This window comes from Stegodyphus dumicola, chromosome 6, assembly GCF_044657685.1.
Source record: "Stegodyphus dumicola isolate Sdum_Otavi_A_Nest chromosome 6, ASM4465768v1".
NCBI classification, from domain to species: domain Eukaryota; kingdom Metazoa; phylum Arthropoda; class Arachnida; order Araneae; family Eresidae; genus Stegodyphus; species Stegodyphus dumicola.
The window spans coordinates 156,624,700-156,648,031 of record NC_140773.1 but is presented as its reverse complement, the minus strand read 5'-3'; the positions used below and the strand labels follow the sequence as shown (position 1 = coordinate 156,648,031).

At 32.3% G+C, this 23,332-nt stretch overlaps 1 protein-coding gene across 1 annotated transcript in view; it reads right to left on the bottom strand.

Moving 5' to 3' along the window:
- Positions 1 to 23,332, bottom strand: part of LOC118183496 (proline-, glutamic acid- and leucine-rich protein 1-like) — a 223,786-nt gene that overhangs the window by 183,802 nt on the left and 16,652 nt on the right. The window contains exon 2 of the mRNA XM_085819090.1: positions 20,468 to 20,523. Coding sequence (XP_085675216.1) covers positions 20,468 to 20,523 — 56 coding nt within the window. The remainder of the gene's footprint in view (positions 1 to 20,467; positions 20,524 to 23,332) is intronic.

Here is a 23,332-nt window from a genome sequence, read left to right as displayed (position 1 = left end):
CTGACATTTAGTGGTAACAATTTGAAAAGTGGTACAACGTGTATAGCAATTCGATGCAAAATCACAAAACGAAAACAATTCTCTGCATTTAGTTGTGGAATACTTCCTTTCTGCCTTCTTGTTTTGACCTCTACCACAGCATATCTGTGCTTGTCAACATGGAGAGGCGATGGTCCGAATGCATAAGAATATAACCACATATTTGGTCTTTCAGACGCATTTGGTAAGTTTTAATATTCTCCAATTTCGTTTTTTCACGGTAACATATATAATAGAATGACAACAATATGTGCATGATTTGGATTTAAATAAACAAAACGAAAAGTCAACACGGCATGCAGCAAATTTTGTTATGTATACATACATATAGACAATATACATAAATGTGTGGGTGATGATAATTTAGCAAATAATTTGATATTAGATGAGTATTTGACTAGGGAAGACACCATTTGCTCTACAGCCGCAAGTGGATTAAAGTGAGATCACTGAAATTTTGATTACATAGTAGATGATGCTGGGAACCTTTGACCAATTACAAAATCACTTTATAATCCAAACATTTCGTTATTACTTCTTAATTATTCTATCACATAGCACATCATAATGAGAAAATCTGCACCCCACAATTTTGATGATGACGCATTACATTTTTAGATGAAGCGAAGGAAATAACATCCTTTAACTAGCAAGCATACACATATTTGGTTTGAACCAGTATTTATACTAATTTTTTTTTTTTATTAATCTGATTGGCTAAATGCTATATGCAGTGCAGAAGGCTAAGATAACATAATGTGGAATTAATTTTCAGATATGATACAGTTACAAAGAAGTTATTACTATTTTTAGAATAAAGAGGGGAAAGTGCCCAAACCAAAAAGGGAAATTAAGGAGCTATTGCTAATTTAAAGCATAATTAAGAGTTACACATTTTTTTATCTTACATAATCCCCCTTCAAGTAAAAAAAAAGGCTTGGTGAGAGGAAAACCTTTAGAGAAGAAAGCATTAGTGTGTTAGCAAAGAAAGAGAAATTTTGGGAAATATTTACAATTGCTATGAGAAAGCAAATAAAGTGCTTCAGGGGCATAGTGATGTCATGTCATTTGTTCCACAAACTTTTTCATATTTAAATACACAACAAATTTAATTTAGAAATAAATTAACAAAATATCATAATAATTTGAAAATGGAACTCAGAAATAAGACTTAAATTTGAATTTGAGTCTCTAAGTGATAAGTTTGTGAATTTCTTGAAATACTGTTGAAACACTTCCTCCAAACTTTCCAGAATTTGGAGTATGAACCATTTGAGAATGTTCACAGTTCTTGAAAAGGAATCATCATGAATTTTGCAGTCAGTTGAAAAGCTCGTCAAACCATGAGTTATTATCAACAAGAAATCAAAATGTTTCTAATATATAGTTATAAAATAATTTTTTTTACGCAATATAAAACAAATTCAGATTTTGTTATTGTAGAGCAATGTAACACTTACTGTACAAAAACTTTCACAAAAAATGACAGGCTCTCTACTGTAGGATTTCCCTTAGTTTGCATAACAAATTATTTTAAGATTTAAGTATCATTCCTGAACCTCTCATTTTCCCTTGCCAGGATACAAATTTAAGGTTAAGTGAAGAGAGTATAAAACTAGACAAAACTATTAGCTTATTCAGCATTATGATTTTGTAGGCAGTGCATGTTACTATTTTGTCCTTGCTGCTGTTACACTGATTTGCTGATATGCCTTTTGGCCATTTAATAAGTACAACACTGGGTAGGTTGTTAAATCAGCCTAGTTCGCCTTAAACTAAATTATTTGTATGGCACTACTACAGTCAAATTCCGAAAATCCGCTGACTTGAAATCTGTGTTGCCTCTCAAAATATAAACATTGAGTTTATAGGTCTAGAAACCACAACATGGAGTATGAAATATCGAAGAAAAAATACTTACTGAATAATGACATCATAATTACCAAATAATAATGAGTCATAATGGAAATAGCAAATTATTGACATCATGATAAAAGTGTTTTTCTCTGCAATCTGCATCGAGGTAAAAAAGCAGACGATTCACTCAACTCTTCTTTCAAGTTCACAAGATTGTTTAGTGCTGCCATTTTTTTTATCCGGATATTTTGTGGATAAATTAAGAATATTTTAAACGCACTCATGATTTTACTGCTTGCAATGCCGAAAAACGTAAACTCATTGCATTGACGGTAATGCAAAATGTGGAAATTTTGCAAAAGATGGAGGCAGGTGCTACTCCTCGCTTTATAGCAGAATCGTATAAAAGAGCGACATGAACTGTGTATGATATACGGAAAAATAAAGAAATAGTGTAGAAATTTTACAGCCACAGTGATTCTAACACTTTTCTTGCATGGAAATCTTTGCATGAGGCGAAATCTGCAAACCTCGATGCTGTCTTGTACGAGTGGTTCCGGCAGCGGCGAAGTGTTGGGGTACAAATTTCAGGACCGTTCCTGAGAGAAAAGGTCAAGCAGATTCGTGTTGATTTAAAAATTGAGGAGCTGTGCAATTTCAGCAGCGGTTGGCTGAACAAATTTAAACAGAGACACGGTATATGTTATCTGAAAGCATGTGGGGAAAAACTTTCAGCAGATAAAGATGCTGCAGAGGAGTTTATTAATGAATTTTCTGTTTAGTGGCAAAAGAAAATCTTAGCCCAGAACAGGTTTTTAATATGGACGACACTGGACTTTTTTGGCGATGTTTGCCAAGAAAGACATTTGTGACAAGCGAAGAAAGTGCACCGTCAGGGGTGAAAGATGCTAAAGAGTTCAGTTATTCAGTTATGGCAAAGCACACGAGGGCTATCTGCCTAAAGGGAGGGATGCCTTTCGTGGAGGACTTTCTAAGGGAAACTGGCTCGTATACACGTTACACATGGGGAAAACCACGAAAATGCCCATGCAGCCAGCCCGTTCGCGGGATTCGAACCTCAGACCGAACTACCAGTGTTCAGCGTCTTTACCGCTCGGCCGCTGGTAGGCCTGAAAGATGCTAAAGAAAGAGTTACCATTTTAGTATGCAGCAGGAACTTACAAATGTAAACCAGTGGTAGTGGGTAAGAGCACCAATCCCAGAGCTCTGAAAGGAGTAAAATCCTTACCTGTGATTTACAGGAGTAATAAAAATTCCTGATTTACAAAACAACTTATGACTGAATGGTTCATGGAGCATTTCATTAAAGAGGCTAGAAGACATTGTAACAGTGTGGTGTTACCATCAAATTGCAAGATTTTACTATTGTTAGACAACTGCTCTGCACATCCAGATGCAACTATTTTAACATGTGATAATGTGATGGCTTTTTTTTTTTTTGTCCCCAAATACTACATCATTGATCCAACCAAATGGACCAGGGCATAATACACAGTATTAAATACTACAGCCTACAGTATTAAATACTATAAATCAGAGTTTCTGAAAAAAGTTCTTTCAAATGACCATTCTATTCCACTTTGTGATTATATATATATATATATATATATATATATATATATATATATATATATATATATATATATATATATATATATATATAATCACAAATCACATATATACATATATATATATATATATATATATATATAAAAATCACCATCAAAAACTACATTTATTTGTTAGCTGAATTATGGAATTCTGTTTCCCAAACAACATTAGTAAATGCCTGGCATAATGTATGGCCATCTTCTGTGTTTATTGAAACTGAGAGTGATGATAGTGATTTTTCTAGTTTTAGGGTCAGTGCAGCAAAGATCAAAGCAAGAGAATTGCTTTTATTTTCAAAAGAAAAAATAAATGAGGAGGCTTTGCAAGAAGAAGATATTGTTGATGGATGATGTGTTCAGATGAGCAAACGCTGGCATGTCAGATGACTGATGATGAAATCATTGGCTCTGTTTTGAACTCGCCACAGCAAGAAGACAATTCTGACACCGACACAGGTAGTGAATTTGATAGAAGTGAGAAAATATCTTTTAATGAGGGTCTGGAACTTGGTGAAAAATAACTAAAATTTTCAGAACAACAAAGCTGTGTCACAGAGCAAGAGATTATGACTCTATCTAATTTACAAAAAACAACAACCAAAAAAAAAAAAAAAAAAAAAAAAAAAAAAAAAATTACTCTGGAGCATCCTTAAAAAACAAACCTCCATCAGAAAAATGTTTGAGACATGTAGAAAAAATTAAATATTTTATGCTTTATTAATATCCCTTATTTTTATGTCTAATGAATACATCCCTAATGCTTTTAAATATCCCTGTATGCACTAATGTATAGAATACTAATATAATATAATCAATTTAAATATGTAATAATTAATGTACATAATAAATTATTGTAATAGCGTATAATAATTTAATTAAATGTATCTAATATGCCTTATTTATTTTGCATTTTTAGTCTGAATATTATGATTTATATTTTCTGTCCTGAAATCCGCAAAATCCTAAAATCCGCACAACCTTTGGTCAAAAGCTTTGCTGATTTCTGGTATTCTACTGTATTTATCTTTAAATGTATTGTTAAATTATTCTCAAGTTGTTCCCCCACAAGATAGGTGTTATTGTGAGCACGGAGGACGTGCATTTGTGTTAAGAATTTGATGAATAATTAATGGGTTCATTTTACCCTTCTTCTGTGCTGGCATTATTCATACCTGTGTGAGAAATCACCAGGTTTCCTCGTACGATCATGTTAATTTTATGATAATAAAGACAGGGTTGATACGCATTTCTGCAGATGGAAATTAAGTACTTTTAAAGACCATTAATGAAAAAAATTAAGGTCCCATCAACAAATGTGAACTGAATAAATTCAATTAAAGATACTAGCCATGCCTGAACTTCACTTAAGTGATACCATCCGAAGAATAAAATAGATCCATAAGTAGAATGCATTATTATAAAACATAATTATAAATCAAATATGTTAATAAAATAAACTTTATTAAATTTATCAGGTAGCATTAAATATTGTACCGTTATAATAGTTGGACATATTTGAAAGATTAGTGATATTTTATTTATGTTTGACTAATTTAGCTTAATGTTGATATTTTTCTTTTCTCTCATTTTGTCACATATTAGAGGTTTAGTAAATAGCGGGTCAAATGGCATAGGTTAAAATGAGAAGCAAAATCATAATCCGCATGGCATGATTCCTTACAGAAGACTGGCTATTGCCACTGCTACCGCTTGCCTAGAGAGAGGTCTGCTGACAAAACCAACCTGAAAGCCTTATTGTAGGCACACTTAAAAAAATCAGACGAAAAAGTATAAAATTAATTTTACAGAGAAAACTGATGCATATTGAGACAACTACATGGGAAAAACTCTCACCATGAAAAAAGTACAATGAAGGCAGTTTTAATTAATTACATAGCTATTTTGCTTTCGCTAAGAATTGTTTCATAAATTGTGCTAAAGCGGAAAGCATTTATTACCTTGTTTATTTTTTAGATTCAAAATATGGTATAATAAGACGCCAAAATCGAAAGTAATGTCACTTTATATGAAAGTAAAAAATAAAAATGTTTACTTTTAATGTTATTTCTTGAATACAATTTCAATATATTAGCATTATTTTAATGAAATTGATCAAAGTCATAACGTTTTAAAAAAATATTATCGAAAAATTCCCAGATTTCTGAATTAAAAGTTTTCTATAGAAATCGAACTTATAATCACCAAAATATTGATAAGTCGCCAAATTCGGAACCGTCTATTCCCAAATGCGAAATGTTGTTTAAGAGCTCTTCATTTAAAAAAAAATGAAATAATTTTGAAATGCTTATGTTTCACTTCTTGCTAAAAAACTTGAGTATCCCGTTTATATTAGAAATAGGAACAAATTATAACCCATAAACCTATTCCCCCACTCAATTTGTCAATGAATCACTAGAAATATTTGTCCAAAATGCTAATTCACATTCAGAATGGCAGTTATAAAAAAAGACAGAAATTTCATATGATTACAATTAAGGACCTTTTGCCGAATTTCGTCAAAATTAAGGACTTTTAAGGACCAAAAATCGATTCCAAAAAACTTAAGGTCTTTTAAGGACCGTATGAACCCTGTAAAGTAGATCAAATCTTGCACTACACGCGAATCAGTGTGACTACTTGCTGATGGCTGTGGTAATACAATGACACATAAAAACCTCTGTCCTTACGCAAGGTAACTGGCTTTTAGCACCGTATGAGGAAAAGAAAAAAAATCAAAGTTTGTATTTACTTTTTATGGCTACAAGTACCTATTTGTAATAAAAATTAATATACAAAAATTAAAACTCAAGTTTATCTTAGAAATTTACTATTTTTACATTACAATAGTAATTAAAAAAATAGATAAAAAAGAAACCAGATTGAAAGAAAAAGTCAAATTTGGAAGTAAACTGTCATAATTAAATTTAGAATCATCATAATTGTTTAGAGAAAGCCTTTTAAAATTTTCCAAATAACATTAAATATAAAAATTTTGAATACATTCATTAATAAATGAACATACTCGTAACATATTAAAAAATTTTTATACGTAATTCCATGTAACACCATTTGAAAAAGTTTTTTTTGACATTATATGTTTTATTATTAAAGATATTTTTTTAATTAAAACTGGAATACCACATGGCTTTCTAGATTTCTAACACATACTTGCCAACCTAAGACATTCAAAAATCAGGAGATTTTTCTCGACAACGAAAATACTTTTTAAATGACAAAAATATACTTTTAATAATGAATTAACTTTAAATAAATATCTGACAATTTAATCAGTTTTTGTACAAATACTATTAACAGTGGCAGATTTTGCTTTCATTAAGAAAGAAACTTCATAATTTTGTTCATAGCAACTGCCACGTAGGCCTGCTTTTGCTAATAAAAGTTTTCCTAGTGTGTCATTAATAATGCTAGATCTAAATTTAGTCCTTGTTTTTGCAGCAACACTGAAAATCCATTCACAATCTGCATTACTATGGGGAATTGTCAGAATAGCCAACATTATACTTTAAAATTCCATCAGCACCTTTCAGTTTTCAATCAAACTCTACTAGATGTTAATCCTAGCTGGTTTTATAACTTTATCTAAGTTTTCTATGTTTTTCTTGTTGATCTTTTTTTATTATTATTACTGAGAGAAATTTGTATCAGCTTTACACTTATATTTTGTAGTATTATTTTGATACTCATTCCTCACTGGTGCAAAAATTACTTTGTTTTTCTCCAATCTATTTTTAACGGTTGAAGTAGTAGCTACATCTCCATTTGCTTTAGGTATTTTATAACTTTCAATAGAGCCTTTTATCTTTACTCTAAAAGCATTTACTTCTTTAAAAAATGCAAGAAGTGGGTTCCATTGATCGAGGATTTTAGAAAAACATTTCTTTAAAGATAGCCAGCGTGTACACACGTTTCACAAATTTTCTTATTTCAGTATTACACAGCAGTTGGAACTGTTTAAATTCTTTCTTCCTTTTAGAACTCCTTTAAAGATAATAATATCAACAACGTGTTCGTCCACATTTATTAGTAAAGAAGCTGCTCCTTTTTCAGTTGCTAAATTTAAGAGGTGACAAGTGTACCTCATAATTTGCAAATCTGAAATTTCCTTTTTTAAAATTCACTTACCACCTAGTACATTTTCACCACTATCTGAATACAGACTAAGAACCATATGGTGTGTGAAGATAAAAAGAAAAGCAACATAAAAGTGTTTTCCATTACAAATGGAATGTGAATCCTAACATCACATACCTGGATGATTTTAAGGTTTAGCAACTTTTTTCATTTAAATTTACAGAAATTCTAGAACAAAATATGAAAAATACAAAAAAAATTCAATCAAAGAGATATCCATTAGATCTGATTGTTATGCTTTCGGAGTTTTGCCACAACAGTACAAAATAACATTAAATGTATAGGAAATTGGACGAGACCAAAAGATTCAATTGGTATAAGCCAGAATCGTCACATAGAGGTACGAGAATGTAACATCATCACATTAATAATCAGTTTACATATTTTTATATGTATATTTAGTTTCATTTGGATGCCTACAATAACTTTCTTTCATAATATGTTGGTTTATGTGTGTATATCAGGGTTCGTACACATATCTGCACACGGAAATTAAGTACTTTTAAGGACCATTAATGAAAAAAATTAAGGACCTATGAGCATATGGGAACTGACTAAATTCAATTAAAAATATCATTCTATGCCTGAATTTGACTTTTTTAATACCATCCTAAAAATAAAATAGATCCCTAAGTAGTATGCATTATTACCAAACGTAAATTAACGTAATTATTAATAAGTTTGAGAACTTCATGCAGTTTATCAAGTAGCATTAAATATTTTACCCCTATAATAGGTTGGACATATTTGAAAGAAAATAAGTGACATTTACATTTTACTAATAGTTAGCTTTATGTTGATTTTTTTATGTCTCATTTTCTCACATACTTGGTCAGCCTAGAGCAGAGGTTCTCAACTGGTGGTACGCAAGAAAAAATAGGTGGTACACAAAGAAGCAAAGTATTTTTAACTATTTATTTCAAAAATTAAAACCCCAACATCCTGATTGAGTTTTTTCTTTGACACTCGTAAATTTATGCGATCTGAGCTTTGTTCAAGAGTGGTGGCAGTGGTAGTAGTACTTTGGTGGTACTAAATGTTTTCAATTTTTATTCAGATGGTACACATTAGTCAAAAGTTGAGAACCGCTTGTCTAGAGGTTTAGTAAATAGCAGGTAGATTTTATGTCAAACAGCATAGGTTAAAATGAGAAGCATCATAATCAGCCTCATTCATAACCCAAAAGGCTGAATGTTATCACCGCTGCTGCTTGCTTTGAGAGAGACCTGCTGATTAGAACAAACCTGAAATGTAGGTACTGTTGGCAAGTATTGAAAGTTAGTCAGGCTCTGATGCAGTTAGTGTCATAGCTTTGTGTAGAGTTCCAGGGGTTGTAACCCAGTTAATATACTTTCAGGTTCCAATAAGATATTAAAGCACCAGAGGTGATAAGTTGTTTTGTATTAAGTCTCACTATCTCACTAGATGCAAAGAATAAGCTTTACTTGAATTTCTACATTTTTGTGTTTTATCTTGTGACCACAGTGAGTATTAATGAAAAGCAATAACTCGCTTTAATATGTAGAGATAATTTTTAAGGGTAAACAGTTAGTTATAAATAATTAAATTAGGTAAATAGGTAGCCTTAGTCATTATGGATTTACATGGCCACTATTAAATTTTATTTTGTAACAATATTTTTTTAAAAAAAAAGCCCTATTAAAATCAAAATCTAATAAAATTTCACAGTTGGAAATACATGTTATTTACGACACTGATTCTTAAATGATATTAGAATAATTACACATTAAAAGCTACAAAACATTTATGTTTTGTAACAACAACACTCAACAAAATATTTATCTGTCATTTTAATTTGAAGCCTTCCCAAACATTTTGGCTAGTTTATACCGATTTCCTTCTCTTTAAGCATCTTTTCTAACAATAATTAGAGATTTGTATCAATATGCAAACCAATGCTCATGCTAGTTTCTTGTGCTTTATCTCCTAATTTATCAACCTCTCCACAATGTACTTATAAGGGTTTACTTGATCTGGTAAAAGTTAAATATTCCAAAACCCCTGATAGACGCAAAGCAAATTATCACTATGTCTGAAAGTAACTACAATATCAGACAAAGGTTTAAATAAGCCTCTTATTTGAAAAGAACTTAGATCAAACATAAAGGCATGTTCTGATGCTAACAAAGTCAATTATATCTCATGGTGACATAATTAAACAAGAACAGTCAAATTCGAACTAAAAAGGTGGACTAGTAGTCAAAAATTATACAATTTAATTTTAATTTAATCTGGTTCAGTAACTCTATCATATGAGGAAACAGAAATAGAAAATTATAGTAAAGGCTGAAATCATAAACAATTACGTAATTTACATAATAATAACTGCACATATCTTTGAAGAATAATTTTCTTTATGTATTCGCTTTCTTTCTTCAGCATGTTTCCTTTTCATTTTAGAATTTTTTGATTTAATTAAGGATTTCTGTTTTTCTAAAATCACTAAATGCATTTAGAATGTGTAGAAAAAGTGAATAATTTAATTTCTTTAGTAATATGGAATTCAGAAGAAATATGAAATATACGAGGGTTGGAGCTTTAATAGTGGCAACTATTTATTTACAAGGAATACAAAAGTGATTCATGTCACCATGTTTTACAGTCCTTCAATATAGTCGCCAGCATTGTGTACAACATGTTTCCAACGATGTGGAAGTCGCAGAATATCTGTAGCAGTGCCTGGTTTGTTGATAGTTTGAATGGACCGGTCTACTGCCGCAAGAATCTCATGAACAGTTTGGAAGCGAGTGCCACGAAGTGGTTCCTTCATCTTAAGAATTAAGTCATAGTCACAAGGGTTTAGATCTGGGGAGTATGGTGGATGGCAAAGCACTTCCCAGCCCCATCGCTTGAACAAATCAGTCACAGTTTGCACTGCATGCGGCCGAGCATTGTCATGCAAAATGAGAGGAGCGTTCTGCAGAAAGTGTCGCCGTTTTTTTCTCAAAGCTGGTCGGAGATTGTGCTCCAAAAATAAGCAGTAATACTGCACAGTGACGGTCTGCTGTGGGGGAACGGTATGCGTTAGGATGACACCATCACAGTCGTACACGAGAATCACCATAACTTTCACATTGCTGGGGTTCTGACGAAATTTCGAACGTCGTGGTGACCCGTGATGACGCCATTCGTTTGATTGGTGTTTCAGTTTTGGCTGGTACGATCGGGCCCAAGTCTCAACCAGCGTAATGATACGGCGTAAAAAAGCATTTTTTTCACGCTCGTAACGCTCCAGGTGGGTTCAGGCAGCATCGTATCGTAGCCATTTCTGCATTTCCGTCAATTGATGTGGAACCCATCGTGAAGCAATTTTTCTCATGAACAGGTGTTCCTTCAGAATGTGCAGCACAGTCGTATGCGCTAATCCTGTTTGTCCGGCCAGCTGACGAATCGTTTGGCGGCGATCACTGTCCATTAATGCAGCAACAGCTTGCACGTCTGCATCGCTGACACTCGGACGACCTGGCCGCAGCATGTCTGCCACGTTTTGGCATCCTTCATTGAATGCTTTCACCCATCTTGCTACGGTTCTGTAAGGCAATGCAGATTCCCTGTAAGCCACTTGAAGCCCTTGATGACACTGTCATGCTGTACGACCTTTGGCACATTCAATTTTTATCCAAAATCGTTGTTCTTGTTTTGAAAACATCCTGACAACACTTACTTTAGACCGCGAGCTAATACAAGGATCCGTTCTTCGCGTCACTACGCATGCGCGTGACGTAGGCAGGACGCGTCTTTTTGCTGAGAGGTAAGGTAGGTATGTAGTTTACGTGTGGTATACACGATATTCTTTGGTTTTGTTGTGTAGCGTTTTTTCAGCTGTGTTGCCACTATTAAAGTTCCAACCCTCATATACAGTAAACTCTCGCTACAACGATACCCGATACAACAATAACTCCCTCTACTACAATAATGTTTTGTGGTCCAGGTGATTTTGCATATAAACTAATGTTAATCTCCCCTCAATATTGCTATATTCTCTAGAACAATAAACCTTTGTAAAACGATTTTTTTCAATCTAAATTTCAGTATTATTTTCTCCCTTTATAATAATATTTTGATTTTCAAATGCTTTTTTTTTTTCGTTTTCTTTTGTTATTTTTTCCGTCTATTAAGACTCATTGTGGATATTCAACTTATCCCTGAATAAATAGCTATTGTTCAGATTTCAAAAAGATTTCAATTCCCTTTTGGGAATTGGAGTGGGTGAGGGGGGGTTTTTCCGTCTATTAAGACTCATTGTGGATATTCAACTTATCCCTGAATAAATAGCTATTGTTCAGATTTCAAAAAGATTTCAATTCCCTTTTGGGAATTGGAGTGGGTGAGGGGGGGTGAAGTGTAAATGTATGCCTAGTCTCATTTCCCAGTAAGCTTTGGAATTCAGATAAGGTTTAAGGACATCTAGACCTGTCTGGTCACCTTGTCAGAGAACAAGTGCTCTTTGTTAGAGGAACAGGGGGAGATGGAGGTGGGATGTTGTTAAGTGACGTACTGAAAAGTGAGTTCAAAGGTTGTTTTATAGTCTTTAACGATTTTGAGTTCTACGCGAAACATTTGGTTTAAATTTTTCTTTCTTTCACGCGATATTGTTCCCTAAGATGGCAGGGCGAAAGCAACTATCTTTTTGAGATAAACTGAACGTTATCAATGATATTGATGAGGGAATGAAGCAGATTGATGTGGCTAAGAAACATGGATTATCGCAATCTACAGTTGCAACGTTCCTAAAGAAGAGAAAGCAAATCGAAGATGCTGTAACTTCAAATGAAATTAACCCAAAGCGAAAACGACTGAAAGTTGCGACAAATGAAAACATTGATGCTGCTGTTTTAAAATGGTTTCAAGAGATGAGAGCAACAAATGTCCCAATAAATGGACCTTTATTATGTGCAAAAGCACAGAAATTTGCAGCAATGCTAGGGAACGAAACTTTCAAAGCTAGCAATGGTTGGTTAATGCGTTTTCGAGATCATCATGGAATAACTTTCCAAGAAGTTCACGGCGAGAAAAAGTCAGCCCCGATAAACGATGCAAATGAATGGCGGCAAAACAAGATGAAAGAAATCTTAGAAAAGTATGCTCCAGAAGACATTTATAATGCAGATGAAGCTGGGCTGTTTTTCCAACTCCTACCCGATCGAACATTGGCATTCAAGGGTGAAAAGTGTTATGGAGGGAAGAAATCAAAGCAGAGACTGACGGTTCTTCTGTGTACAAATAGCACAGGAACACATAGAATACAACCTCTCGTCATTGGTAAATCATTGAAGCCAAGGTGCTTTAAGAACGCGAAGTCTTCCCGTGGAGTATAAAGCAAATAAGAAGGCTTGGATGACGTCTAAATGTTTTTCCAAATGGTTACAGAAGTTAGACAATGAAATGAAGAAGAGAAAGAAAAAAATCGTTTTGTTGATAGATAACTGCGGTGCTCACACGTCATTTCCAAAGCTACAAAATATCGAAATCGCTTTTTTCCCTGCCAATTGCACTTCAATTTTACAGCCTCTTGATATGGGCATAATTAAGTGCTTCAAAGAATATTACAGAAAACGGTTGGTGGACTCCATACTTGTAAACTTTGAAAATAAAGTAGAAGACCCTTTCAAAGCTGTAAATGTCAAGGAAGCGTGTGACAATATTGCTGGAAGTTGGTGGGAAGTAAAAGAAAAAACCATTCGGAATTGCTGGAAAAAGGCTGGTCTTTGTGTTATGGAAGATAAAAAATCTGATAATGATGAAAATTCCATAGACAATGATCTCTCAGATGATCAAGAATGTGTTTTGCACATCAAAAAATCCGTATCCCAACTTGAGGAAACAAGCGGTAAAAAGTTTGGAATTAGTATAGAAGACTATTTAACAGCAGATGATGATCTTATGGTTTACGCAGAAGTTACCGATGAAGATATTCTCTCTGAAATTACTGATGAGATAGGAAACAATGATGATGATGATGATATTGATGATGATGATAATACAGGTCCATTGCAGTCCTTATTGTCATCCCAAAAAGCTCTTCAATCTGTGAATTCTCTACGGACATTTTTTTCAAGCTTTCCGTCGACAAATGAAGAACATTTTCGTGCACTAGACTCAATGCATACAGTATTGGTGAATTTAACAGTTAAAAAAATCAATAAACAAACAAAAATATTGGATTATTTTCAATAAAAAGTGTTTTCAGGTATGTGAATATTTCTGTGCTTATTTTCTGAATTTAACTTATTTATTTATTTATTTTTTTAGTATTTAAACCACTATTATTAGTATTTTACAAATTAATTTCTTCTAAATATAGACTTAAAAGTAGTATGTTATGCACCTTAAACTAATAATAATAAAAAAAAAAAACTCTTATCAGGGTTGCCACTCAAACAGGAGAATGAAATTCCCTGACTTTTCCAGGTTTTCCAGGTGTGTTTCAAGAAAATTCCAGTCTATCCGCGTAATGTGCGTTGGCTGTGCTAAGAGGTAAATTAAATACGGTATTACTTATATTGTGTAGCAAATTCACTTAATTATTCAATAAATCCCAGAGGACATTTATTCTTAATTATTCTTGGTATACTTTGTTTGATAATTTTGTTTACCTTTCCACTTAAGAAACTTAATAAAATTTAAGATATATACATTGGATAACAAATGTATGTTTTATTTAATTATTACTCATGATCATCACCAGTTCAACACGAGGCTAATCCGGTCCTTATAAATCACAACGCAATGCTAAATAGTTAGGTTACATTTTAGGTAAATTTAATTTGCGTGAGGTATGTTCTTAAAAGGCACCTTAACACTTGAAAACACAAATATAATTATAATAGTTGTTGTTTTCTCCACTGAAGATTGAGATTAGAATCTTCCCAATCTGGAATAAAATAAGGCTTTTTTTGCAGACATTCTGCAGCTAAACGAAAGAAAGAAATCTATTTTAATAAATTGAGGTATTTTATATTTATTTTGCATCATACATAAGGAAAAAATATGTGCATTAAATTTCGTGACGGTATGTCATCATACTGCTATAATTAATTTTAGGATTATGCCAGAGAAAATTTCCTGAAATTTGGAAATATTATTTACTAATAATAAATAAATTTAGAGGGAAGAAGCAACATTAAATTATATGAATAACATAAAAATAATTACTTAAAAATTGAATTAGAATAATCAACGATATTTTACCGAATATAGTTATATTACATGGCTAGCCTAGATGACTGATTACTATTTTTTTATTTTACTACAAAATGGCAAGGTATTTATTAAAAAGAAAAAAAAAAAAGGTTTAAAAAGATTTTGCGGTAAAATTCTAGTATACGGTAAGGCTTTGGCACGATTTTGAAAATTGTCGCCAAGACCAAAATGACCCGTTTACTGTGCATCATGATGTCGCCAAATCCCATTATTATTCTAAACAAAGAACGTCTATGTAAAGAAGAAAAGGTTCCATACAACTAAAATGCTATTACGCCGTTAGAATGCGGAGGGAAAATTTGCCAAGGGATTTGGCGACGGAACCTGGCGGCCAGAATTTCTCTCTTCGCGCTGTGTACAGGAAATTGAGAAACACGTGTTAAGAAGAAACGCTCTTTGACAAAAAACTACGAAAATCCGTTTTTAAAATTATTGTGAAAAATCCACGCAATAATTTTAAAAACGGATTTTCGTAGTTTTTTTTCCCCCTGAAAATAACTAATCCATGAATTAATTTACTTGCGCCAAAAAATATTTCCTTTTCCTTTAGAGTTTAACCACTTGCGCTAAGACTAAACTTCACGGTTGCGGTGCCGTGCGCTACAATATAACAAGCGGTAAAGTGTCTCATTTACGCCGCTCCGCATCTGCGAGTGCAATCCAGAGCTGTAACTCGAGAAATAAACAATTTCGTTGTTAGGCGACGTGTGCACCACGTTATTTTCATTTTTGCGATAAATGCTTATCGACGTGGTGTTCACGTCGCTCACGGTTTGAGACAAAAGCATCTCGACGTGCGTGGCACGTCTTTTTAGCGCAAGTCGTTCAAGAAATTTTAAACGATATTCATTTTATGAACTCTTGATAACGTGACCTTCGAACTTCGACACCGGTTTCGAGCTTCGGCGACAGATATATCAGACATGCACAGCTGTTTCCCTCTATGATGGAACGGAGCCACGTCTGTTGCAGAGAGGTTTTCCTTCTTTACAATACATATTCTTTGATTCTAACCTCCATGGTACCGTATACTAGGATTAAACCCATTTTGTTTTATACGAGAACAGGTACTTTCTTTAGTTCATGCACTGCACATGCGATTCTCGAGAATACTGGAAACCAAAAGTTGCGGGAAAGTTGCTTTGCCTTTCTAAAAGACAATCAAATTGGAGCTGCGAAAATTGGCTCTATGCCAGCTACCCGAATGACACTCACGTGATACATAATTTCTCCAAAAAAGTTATCTCTTCCGACGTCGGCGCAAAAATCGCTTTTTTTGGCGGCATCGTTGTATGAACTTCCCTGACTTTTCCAGATTTTGACAAAAATACTTACATTCCCTGACTTTTCCCTGAATATTTTGGTCAATTTTCGAATTCCCTGACTTTTCCCGGTAGCGTGGCAACCCTGTCTTATTAAATGCTCAAAATGTGTGGGCCCTCGATATAACAATATGCCTCTCTACAACAATATATTTATTTGGTCCCTAAAATATTGTTGTAAGGAGGTTTCACTGTATATGGTAAAGGCCGGTTACAGAGCTGGTGTGGCAGAATTTTTAGAATTTAGTGACACACCAAACAACAAAATCTAGAAATGGCAAAACTTTTAGAATTTAGTCAGGCATTGGAAGCAGAATTTAGAAAGGTACTATGCAGTCGAATTTAGGATCCACAGAGATTGCATCAAATGGGAAAATGTGTATGATGCATTAAAACATATTAGATGGATCTTTTAAATTGTAAGTTTTCAATTTCTTCATTAATAAAAAAATCCCTTTCTATAATGCCCGCCCAAGTGATGCGATTAGAAGCATTTTTGATATTTCATGCTTGTGTCTAGTGAAAAGTAGAGAAAATAAAGGGAAGATAAACATGTTAAGAAAAAGATTCTAGTATCAGGAGTAAAACACTCAAATATTATGCCTTCATTGTTCTTCCAGACGTTCTTCAAAAAGTAAGAAATTCATCGCAAACATTCTATAAAATACATCTATTATGCGTTGATACCATGGAGATATTTTTCACTTTGTCACATATTTCTCGAATCTTCTAGAATCGTGGGTCTATAAATCTTGCCTTCAAATCCTTCTAAATTTTCCAAGCTGCGATGTCAAAAATACTAAAGAAAAATTATCCCAACCAATTCTGTAACAGCAAAAAGCCAGAAATATTTTGGAAAAAAAAAAAAAAAAGGGAGGGAAAAAATGTAAAATTACTTTTATAGATAAAACTGATGCATATTCTGAGAATTTTCAATATTCTGAGATAATTACATGGGAAAAATGCTTACTATGAAAAAATTAAAAAGAAGATATTTTTAATTAATTACATAGCTAATTTTGCTTTTGCTAAAAAGTTGTTTCGTATATTATGCTTTATAGCATTATACCTTGTTTATTTTTCAGATTCAAAATATTGTATAATAAGTTGCCAAAATGAAACTTTATAATATGACAGCGGAAAATAAAAATGTTTTATTTTATTGTTATTTTTTAAATATAATTCTAATATTTCCATTATTCCATTATTTTAATGAAATTTAACAAAGTTATGATGTTTTTAAAAAAATCATCAAAAAATTCTGATTTCGAAATTAAAAATTTTCTATAGAAACTGGTCTTAAAATCACCAAAATGTTGACAAGTCGCAAAATTTAGAACCGTTTAATAAAAGAATTCACATTCCCAAAAGCGAGAATTGTTTAAGAGCTCTTTATTATAAAAAATGAATTTCAAAATGCTTATTTTTCACTTCTTGCTTAGAAACTCGAGTATCCCGTCATTTATATAAAAACAGAAACAAATTATAACCCTTGAACCCATTCAAGATAACCATATACATCAGTGAATCTCCAAAAATATTCCTCCAAAATGCTAATTCGCACTCAAATGGCAGTAGTAAAAACAGACAGAAATTTGAGATGATTAAAATTAAGGAGCTTCTACTGATTTTTGGCCAAAATTAAGGACTTTTAAGGACCAAAAATAGATTCCAAAACATTTAAGGACTTTTAAGGACTCTTAAGGACCGTACGAACCCTGTATATGTATGCATTTGCTTTCACATACATGAGTTCGGATGATTTTGAATTTCAGTTCCTAATAGGAATAAAATAGAAATCAATGTATTTAATAGTGGCAAATCTTGAAATATGAAAAACTGGGAATTTCTGAGAAGTTTTTCACACTGTACAGTGCACCATTTTAAAAGAACTCAAAACTGATTAATTTGCTTTACAGTATATGATACAGGTTATTCAACTACTGATGTTATGATTTTTACATAAAATATATTAGTTTTTATATTTTTGCTAATTTCATTTTTTAATTTTCTTACACTTTCATATTGAGAAAATTTATACTTTTATACAGATTAACAAAGGAAAGTTTTCATTTATCAGAGTACTTTTCAACATGGTAAAGATAAAATAATTCCATATGAATGTTATTGTGTGGATAAACTTAGTAATGTACCATATACTTTGTAAGATACTTTTTGGTTTCCTTACTGTGTTCCTTCATGATGCAACTGGAAGCACATCCTGCTAGCAACTGGGAGGTCTGAAATTCAAACTCAGTGCACTGTACATTTTTTACATCTCCTGCCTCTAAAAAATGGAAAAAGCTGTACTACAGTGGCAAAAACTAAAATGTGGTTGACGACAATTCATTACCACTAGGACATAGCGCCTGGGTCTGAAGCCCCTGCACATTTGTTGTGTAATTAGAAACATGTCCGGTTAGCAAATAAAAAGTCTGGTGTTTGAATCCTGGTGAAGACACTACATGTTTTTCATGTTTACTGCTGCAAAATGACTCTAATGACTTTACATATTAATTAAAATAAAATTAAATACACATATTTACTGATTAAATATTCTGGTTGAATCTCCTTATAAAGTTCTATAAATGTCTACAATAGATTGAGAAAATTTAGATCAAAGAAAATAAGGATAAATTTTATTGCTTAAAAGCATTTTCTTTAGTAAGTGTTACAATTTTAAAAGCGAAACATTTGATTCTCTCTTGGGAGAGTTGGCAACTATAATAAAACTGAATTATTTACTATTAAACTGAATCTAAATCATTAACATTGTATAACATATTACATATGAATAAGATTTCTACCACACGTATTGCTAGATTTTGGAGGGAGGAGTTACTTTGGATTTTTTGCAGAATAATAAAACATTTATTATCAACACTAAGAGTCTCTCCCCCCCACAGTTTCTTCTCTCTTGGAGAAACTGGAAGGTCCTAACCGATTCGAAAATACATTATAAGAAAGGGGAAAAAAATATTATTCCATGATAACAAAGTACGTGTTTTTGCTATACTCTTTCTCATGGGCATACCTAGGATCCGAGTCAGGAGGTTGCAAACGACTTCATTCAGAAATTAAATATGTATTATACAGGAATATGGCTGCCAGCAGTCAAGAGGAAAGAAAGCTAAGTGCAAGTGATCTGGCCCCAGAATTCGAATTGCAGTGAGCTGGCTAGTTGCATGAGCATTTGATGGTTTTTCAAAAGTATCGTGCAAGATGAATACGAGACAGTTTCTCTCACAAATTCTCCAAAACACTTCTTTTTATTTTAAGCAGAGAGCTGTAATCAAATAGTATGTGTTTTGCTCTAATTGAATAAACAAAAAACTAAAGAAATGACTCGTACACGTGTAAACGAAATGCAGAAATTTAGGATAGATGAACAAAAAATTTCCCAACCTTTTTTCAATCTTTAACTTACACTACAATAACTGTAATTCCGTCTATGCTAAATTTTTCTAGAACTTCCAATCTTTTTCAATTTTTCTTTCTTGTACTAACTTTTAATGTACACTCAGCATACATATAGGCATTCAAATGATCATCAGTCAATGTTGAGCGCAACGAAATTTTTATGCTCTTCAAAGCATTTAATAGTACCCACAGTACATGGCTCAGGAAAGGAAATAAGGTTTGGTTGGTTTATTTGACTATCATAAAGTACATGAGTACTGTCTGCCTAAGAAGATGCCTTCATCGAGGGAAGGTAAACTGCCTCATATCCTCATTACACAAGCGAAAAACCACAAAACCATTCATGAAGCCAGCCTGTTTGCTGAGATTTGAAAGCAGGCTGAACCACCAGTATTCAACAACTTTACCGCTTGGACGCTAGCGGGGGGACCAAAAGAAATAAGAGAAGAATGTTCTGTCTGTGGAGAAAAATTGTTGTTGCTTCTTTTACGAAGTCTTTAACTGTTAGGTTTCTTATGTTCTTCGTCTTTACTTATTAATCCCCCAAAACTGTGTCAAAGTTCTATCTCACTTTCAAAATTTTCATAAGTTACAGGGAATGATGATTTACAGCAACACAGGACTTTTGTCTAATATTCAAAAGCCCTCTGAACCACTTCAATGCTACATTTCACTACAAAATTAACATATTTCAGTTTCCACATACACATTCCACTACAAAATTAACATATTTCAGTTTCCTCTATCTGTCTTTACATTTTTAATCCTTGTGTATACTGATCTCACTTACATTTTATTAATGGAAAGATGTAAAAGTTATACCTTGTTTCTGGAGATGAAAGCAATTCTTCAATTATCTTTATATTTTCCTCTGGTTCCTGATACGATAGGAAGCACATAAAAAAAAAAAAAAAAAAAAAAAAAAATCATGATTTGTTAAAAAAAGTCAACAAAACAAAAAATACACACTTCCAGAAATACATATCAGCAAAATTAAAAGAATGCACACAAGAAGAACAAACAATATATATGTATACCTAAATGTTCCACACAAATTATAAAAATATATTATACGTAATAAACAGTTTTCAGGAAAACATAATTTACTCTGTTAATTATAAACTATTTTTTAAAGATGTTTTTAATTTTTCAAAGGAAACAGAAAAATTTTGACACTTAAAGCATAAAAAGCATTTTAGCAAAATATAATAATGTTGATTCAAATGTCTGAGATAATTCATAAAATATTAAAATTATAATGTTATATGATTTAACCATTACATAACTTTAGAATTTAGATCTTAACAGAAAGAATCAAAAGGAATATTAACAAAAAAGCATAATTTATACCTTCCTTCAATTGAAATACCCTTTTCTTATATTTTCTAAAAAATCATTTCAAACCTAAGGATCTGATATTACAGCAACTATCACCCAGAAAAGCAATACTTACACATGGCAAAATGCATAAAGGTAAAAAGTATCTTGGCATTAGTTGTATGTAAATGAAAAATCGCTAAATACAATGAAGGAGCTCAGATGGTATTAACAACATATCATTCAAACAAAACACGAGAAGTATTATTTAAATTAATTCAATTAATCGTAAAATGTGAACACTGCATTGTTTTATATAAAGCCTTGTTAATCTAAATTACTTGGCATGACTGTCAGCAGAATTTTATAGTTTTCAAAATGATCAATTTTGTTTTTCATATTTAAGCTGGCAGTTTTTCTTAATCTCTATTATAAAATAATTAAAAATCTGTATGTGTTTATATTTCTTCCACTGCAGAAAAAAAGTAGCACCTAGAACCACAAAATTTCAAACATACACAGTCCTCCACCTAAATATAAGCACTTTGACGTCCGAATTTTGAATCTGCTTTTTAAATATTTCACATTTTATGTGAATTTAATAAACTCAGCATTTTAAAAGCAATGCGCTGCCACTTGGCAAAGCATTAGATCTATAAGACTTTTTCTTCCCTTAATAAATTATGAAAAGCTTAATCGCTATCTAAGCTATTGTAGCAAAGAAAATGTACTTTTCTGACACTAATTTATAAGTAAATTAATTATAAATACTAAAGAGCATTTGTTTCATCATATACAGAGTGTGTTCCCACATTTTTGCAACGATTTCGATTTTCTCCACAAATTTAAATATTAATTTTAAAATACAAACATGACTCGCATCAAATTGAAAAAAGGCTTAATTATCGTTTGCAGAATTAAAAAATATTTTTTTCTTTAAAATGTCGCTGAAAAATAAAAAATGAAGTGAAGGCTATATTTTTGCACTGTCCGAAGAGAAATACTCTTATTCAATTATTAAAAAAAGATGTGAAAAGCATAGTTTCAGTATTTTTACATGTAAAATAAGTGACATAATTAATATGAAAGGAAAGAAACCTCAAAGTTTACATCTGACTGGGAAAAAGGCAAAAAATGCATACCCAACATAGATATGTATAGCTATTGCAAAATTTTTAAATATATCTGTAGGAACTGTGAACAAAATTTTAAAATCTTATTTAAAGCTAAGCCAAACAAAAAACCACGTTCATCACCTAATGCCAAAACATGTTTCTCATCATAAGACTATGTGCAAATTGCTGAATGAAAATTATTTGGCAGGTGAAAAATTAGTTACAGTTGATAAGGCTTGGATATACTTATCTTATTGTAATAGGGAAATATCGATTTACTACCAAAAAAGAGGAGAAAGACTTAATATGTTGGTTCAGATAAAACAAGGGAAGTTTTTCTACAGGTTTTATGGTTATTACTGAAGTCTCTTGAAATGGAAGACTTAACGAAAGTAGGAAAAAATGCCAAAATTAATTCAAATTACTATCAGAAACATGTTATAACACCTATTTTTAAAGAAGAAATTCCATCTTTTCATCCAAACAAGCTTTGCCATGTTCAGTCCCATTAAGATAAGGCTCCAAGCCATACTGCTAAATCTAATGCTCTATTTATTGACAAAATGAGAAATGAAATCAGAATTGAACCTATTCTCTTTAAATGCATCTGACCCAAGTCCCCATATGCGCCTCCTATGGATTACTGTGCATATGGACTTTTAAAACAAGCTCCTTATAAGCCACATTCTCAAAATATTGGATGGACTCTGGAAAACTGTGATGGAGGAATGGAATAAAATCAACCTTGATGCTTTAACCCTTTGCGGCATGGTGGGTCAATATATGTCCCACCTAATTAATATTTATTTTCTCAGTTAGCAGTTTCCGTTAGAAATTTTCTAATCTTTTAAAAATAATCATTTTAGTTATTATTTTTCTCAGTAGATGTCACTACTATACCAGGGCTTCAGTTTATAAGCAAAAAATATTCAAAATAGGATCACAAAAGTGATATCCATGTATCTCGCATTTTACAATATTTTAAACATTTTGGTATACAATTTAGGATATGCATGATTCTTTTTAATATTCAAAGGTATTTTATTTTCAAAAATCTTAATTGGATTCAATATTTTATAACATTAATTTTGCAGTTGAAATAAGTGGGTTAAAATTTGTCCCACCACACACTTGAATTTCCGCTCAATAGATGGCAGCACTCACGATTATTTTTTCTTTTTGCATCTACTTTTTTCATGATTGCGCGCGCTTTTACATCCGTTGTATGCTCTGATGTGCTAAAATGTCTAGAAAA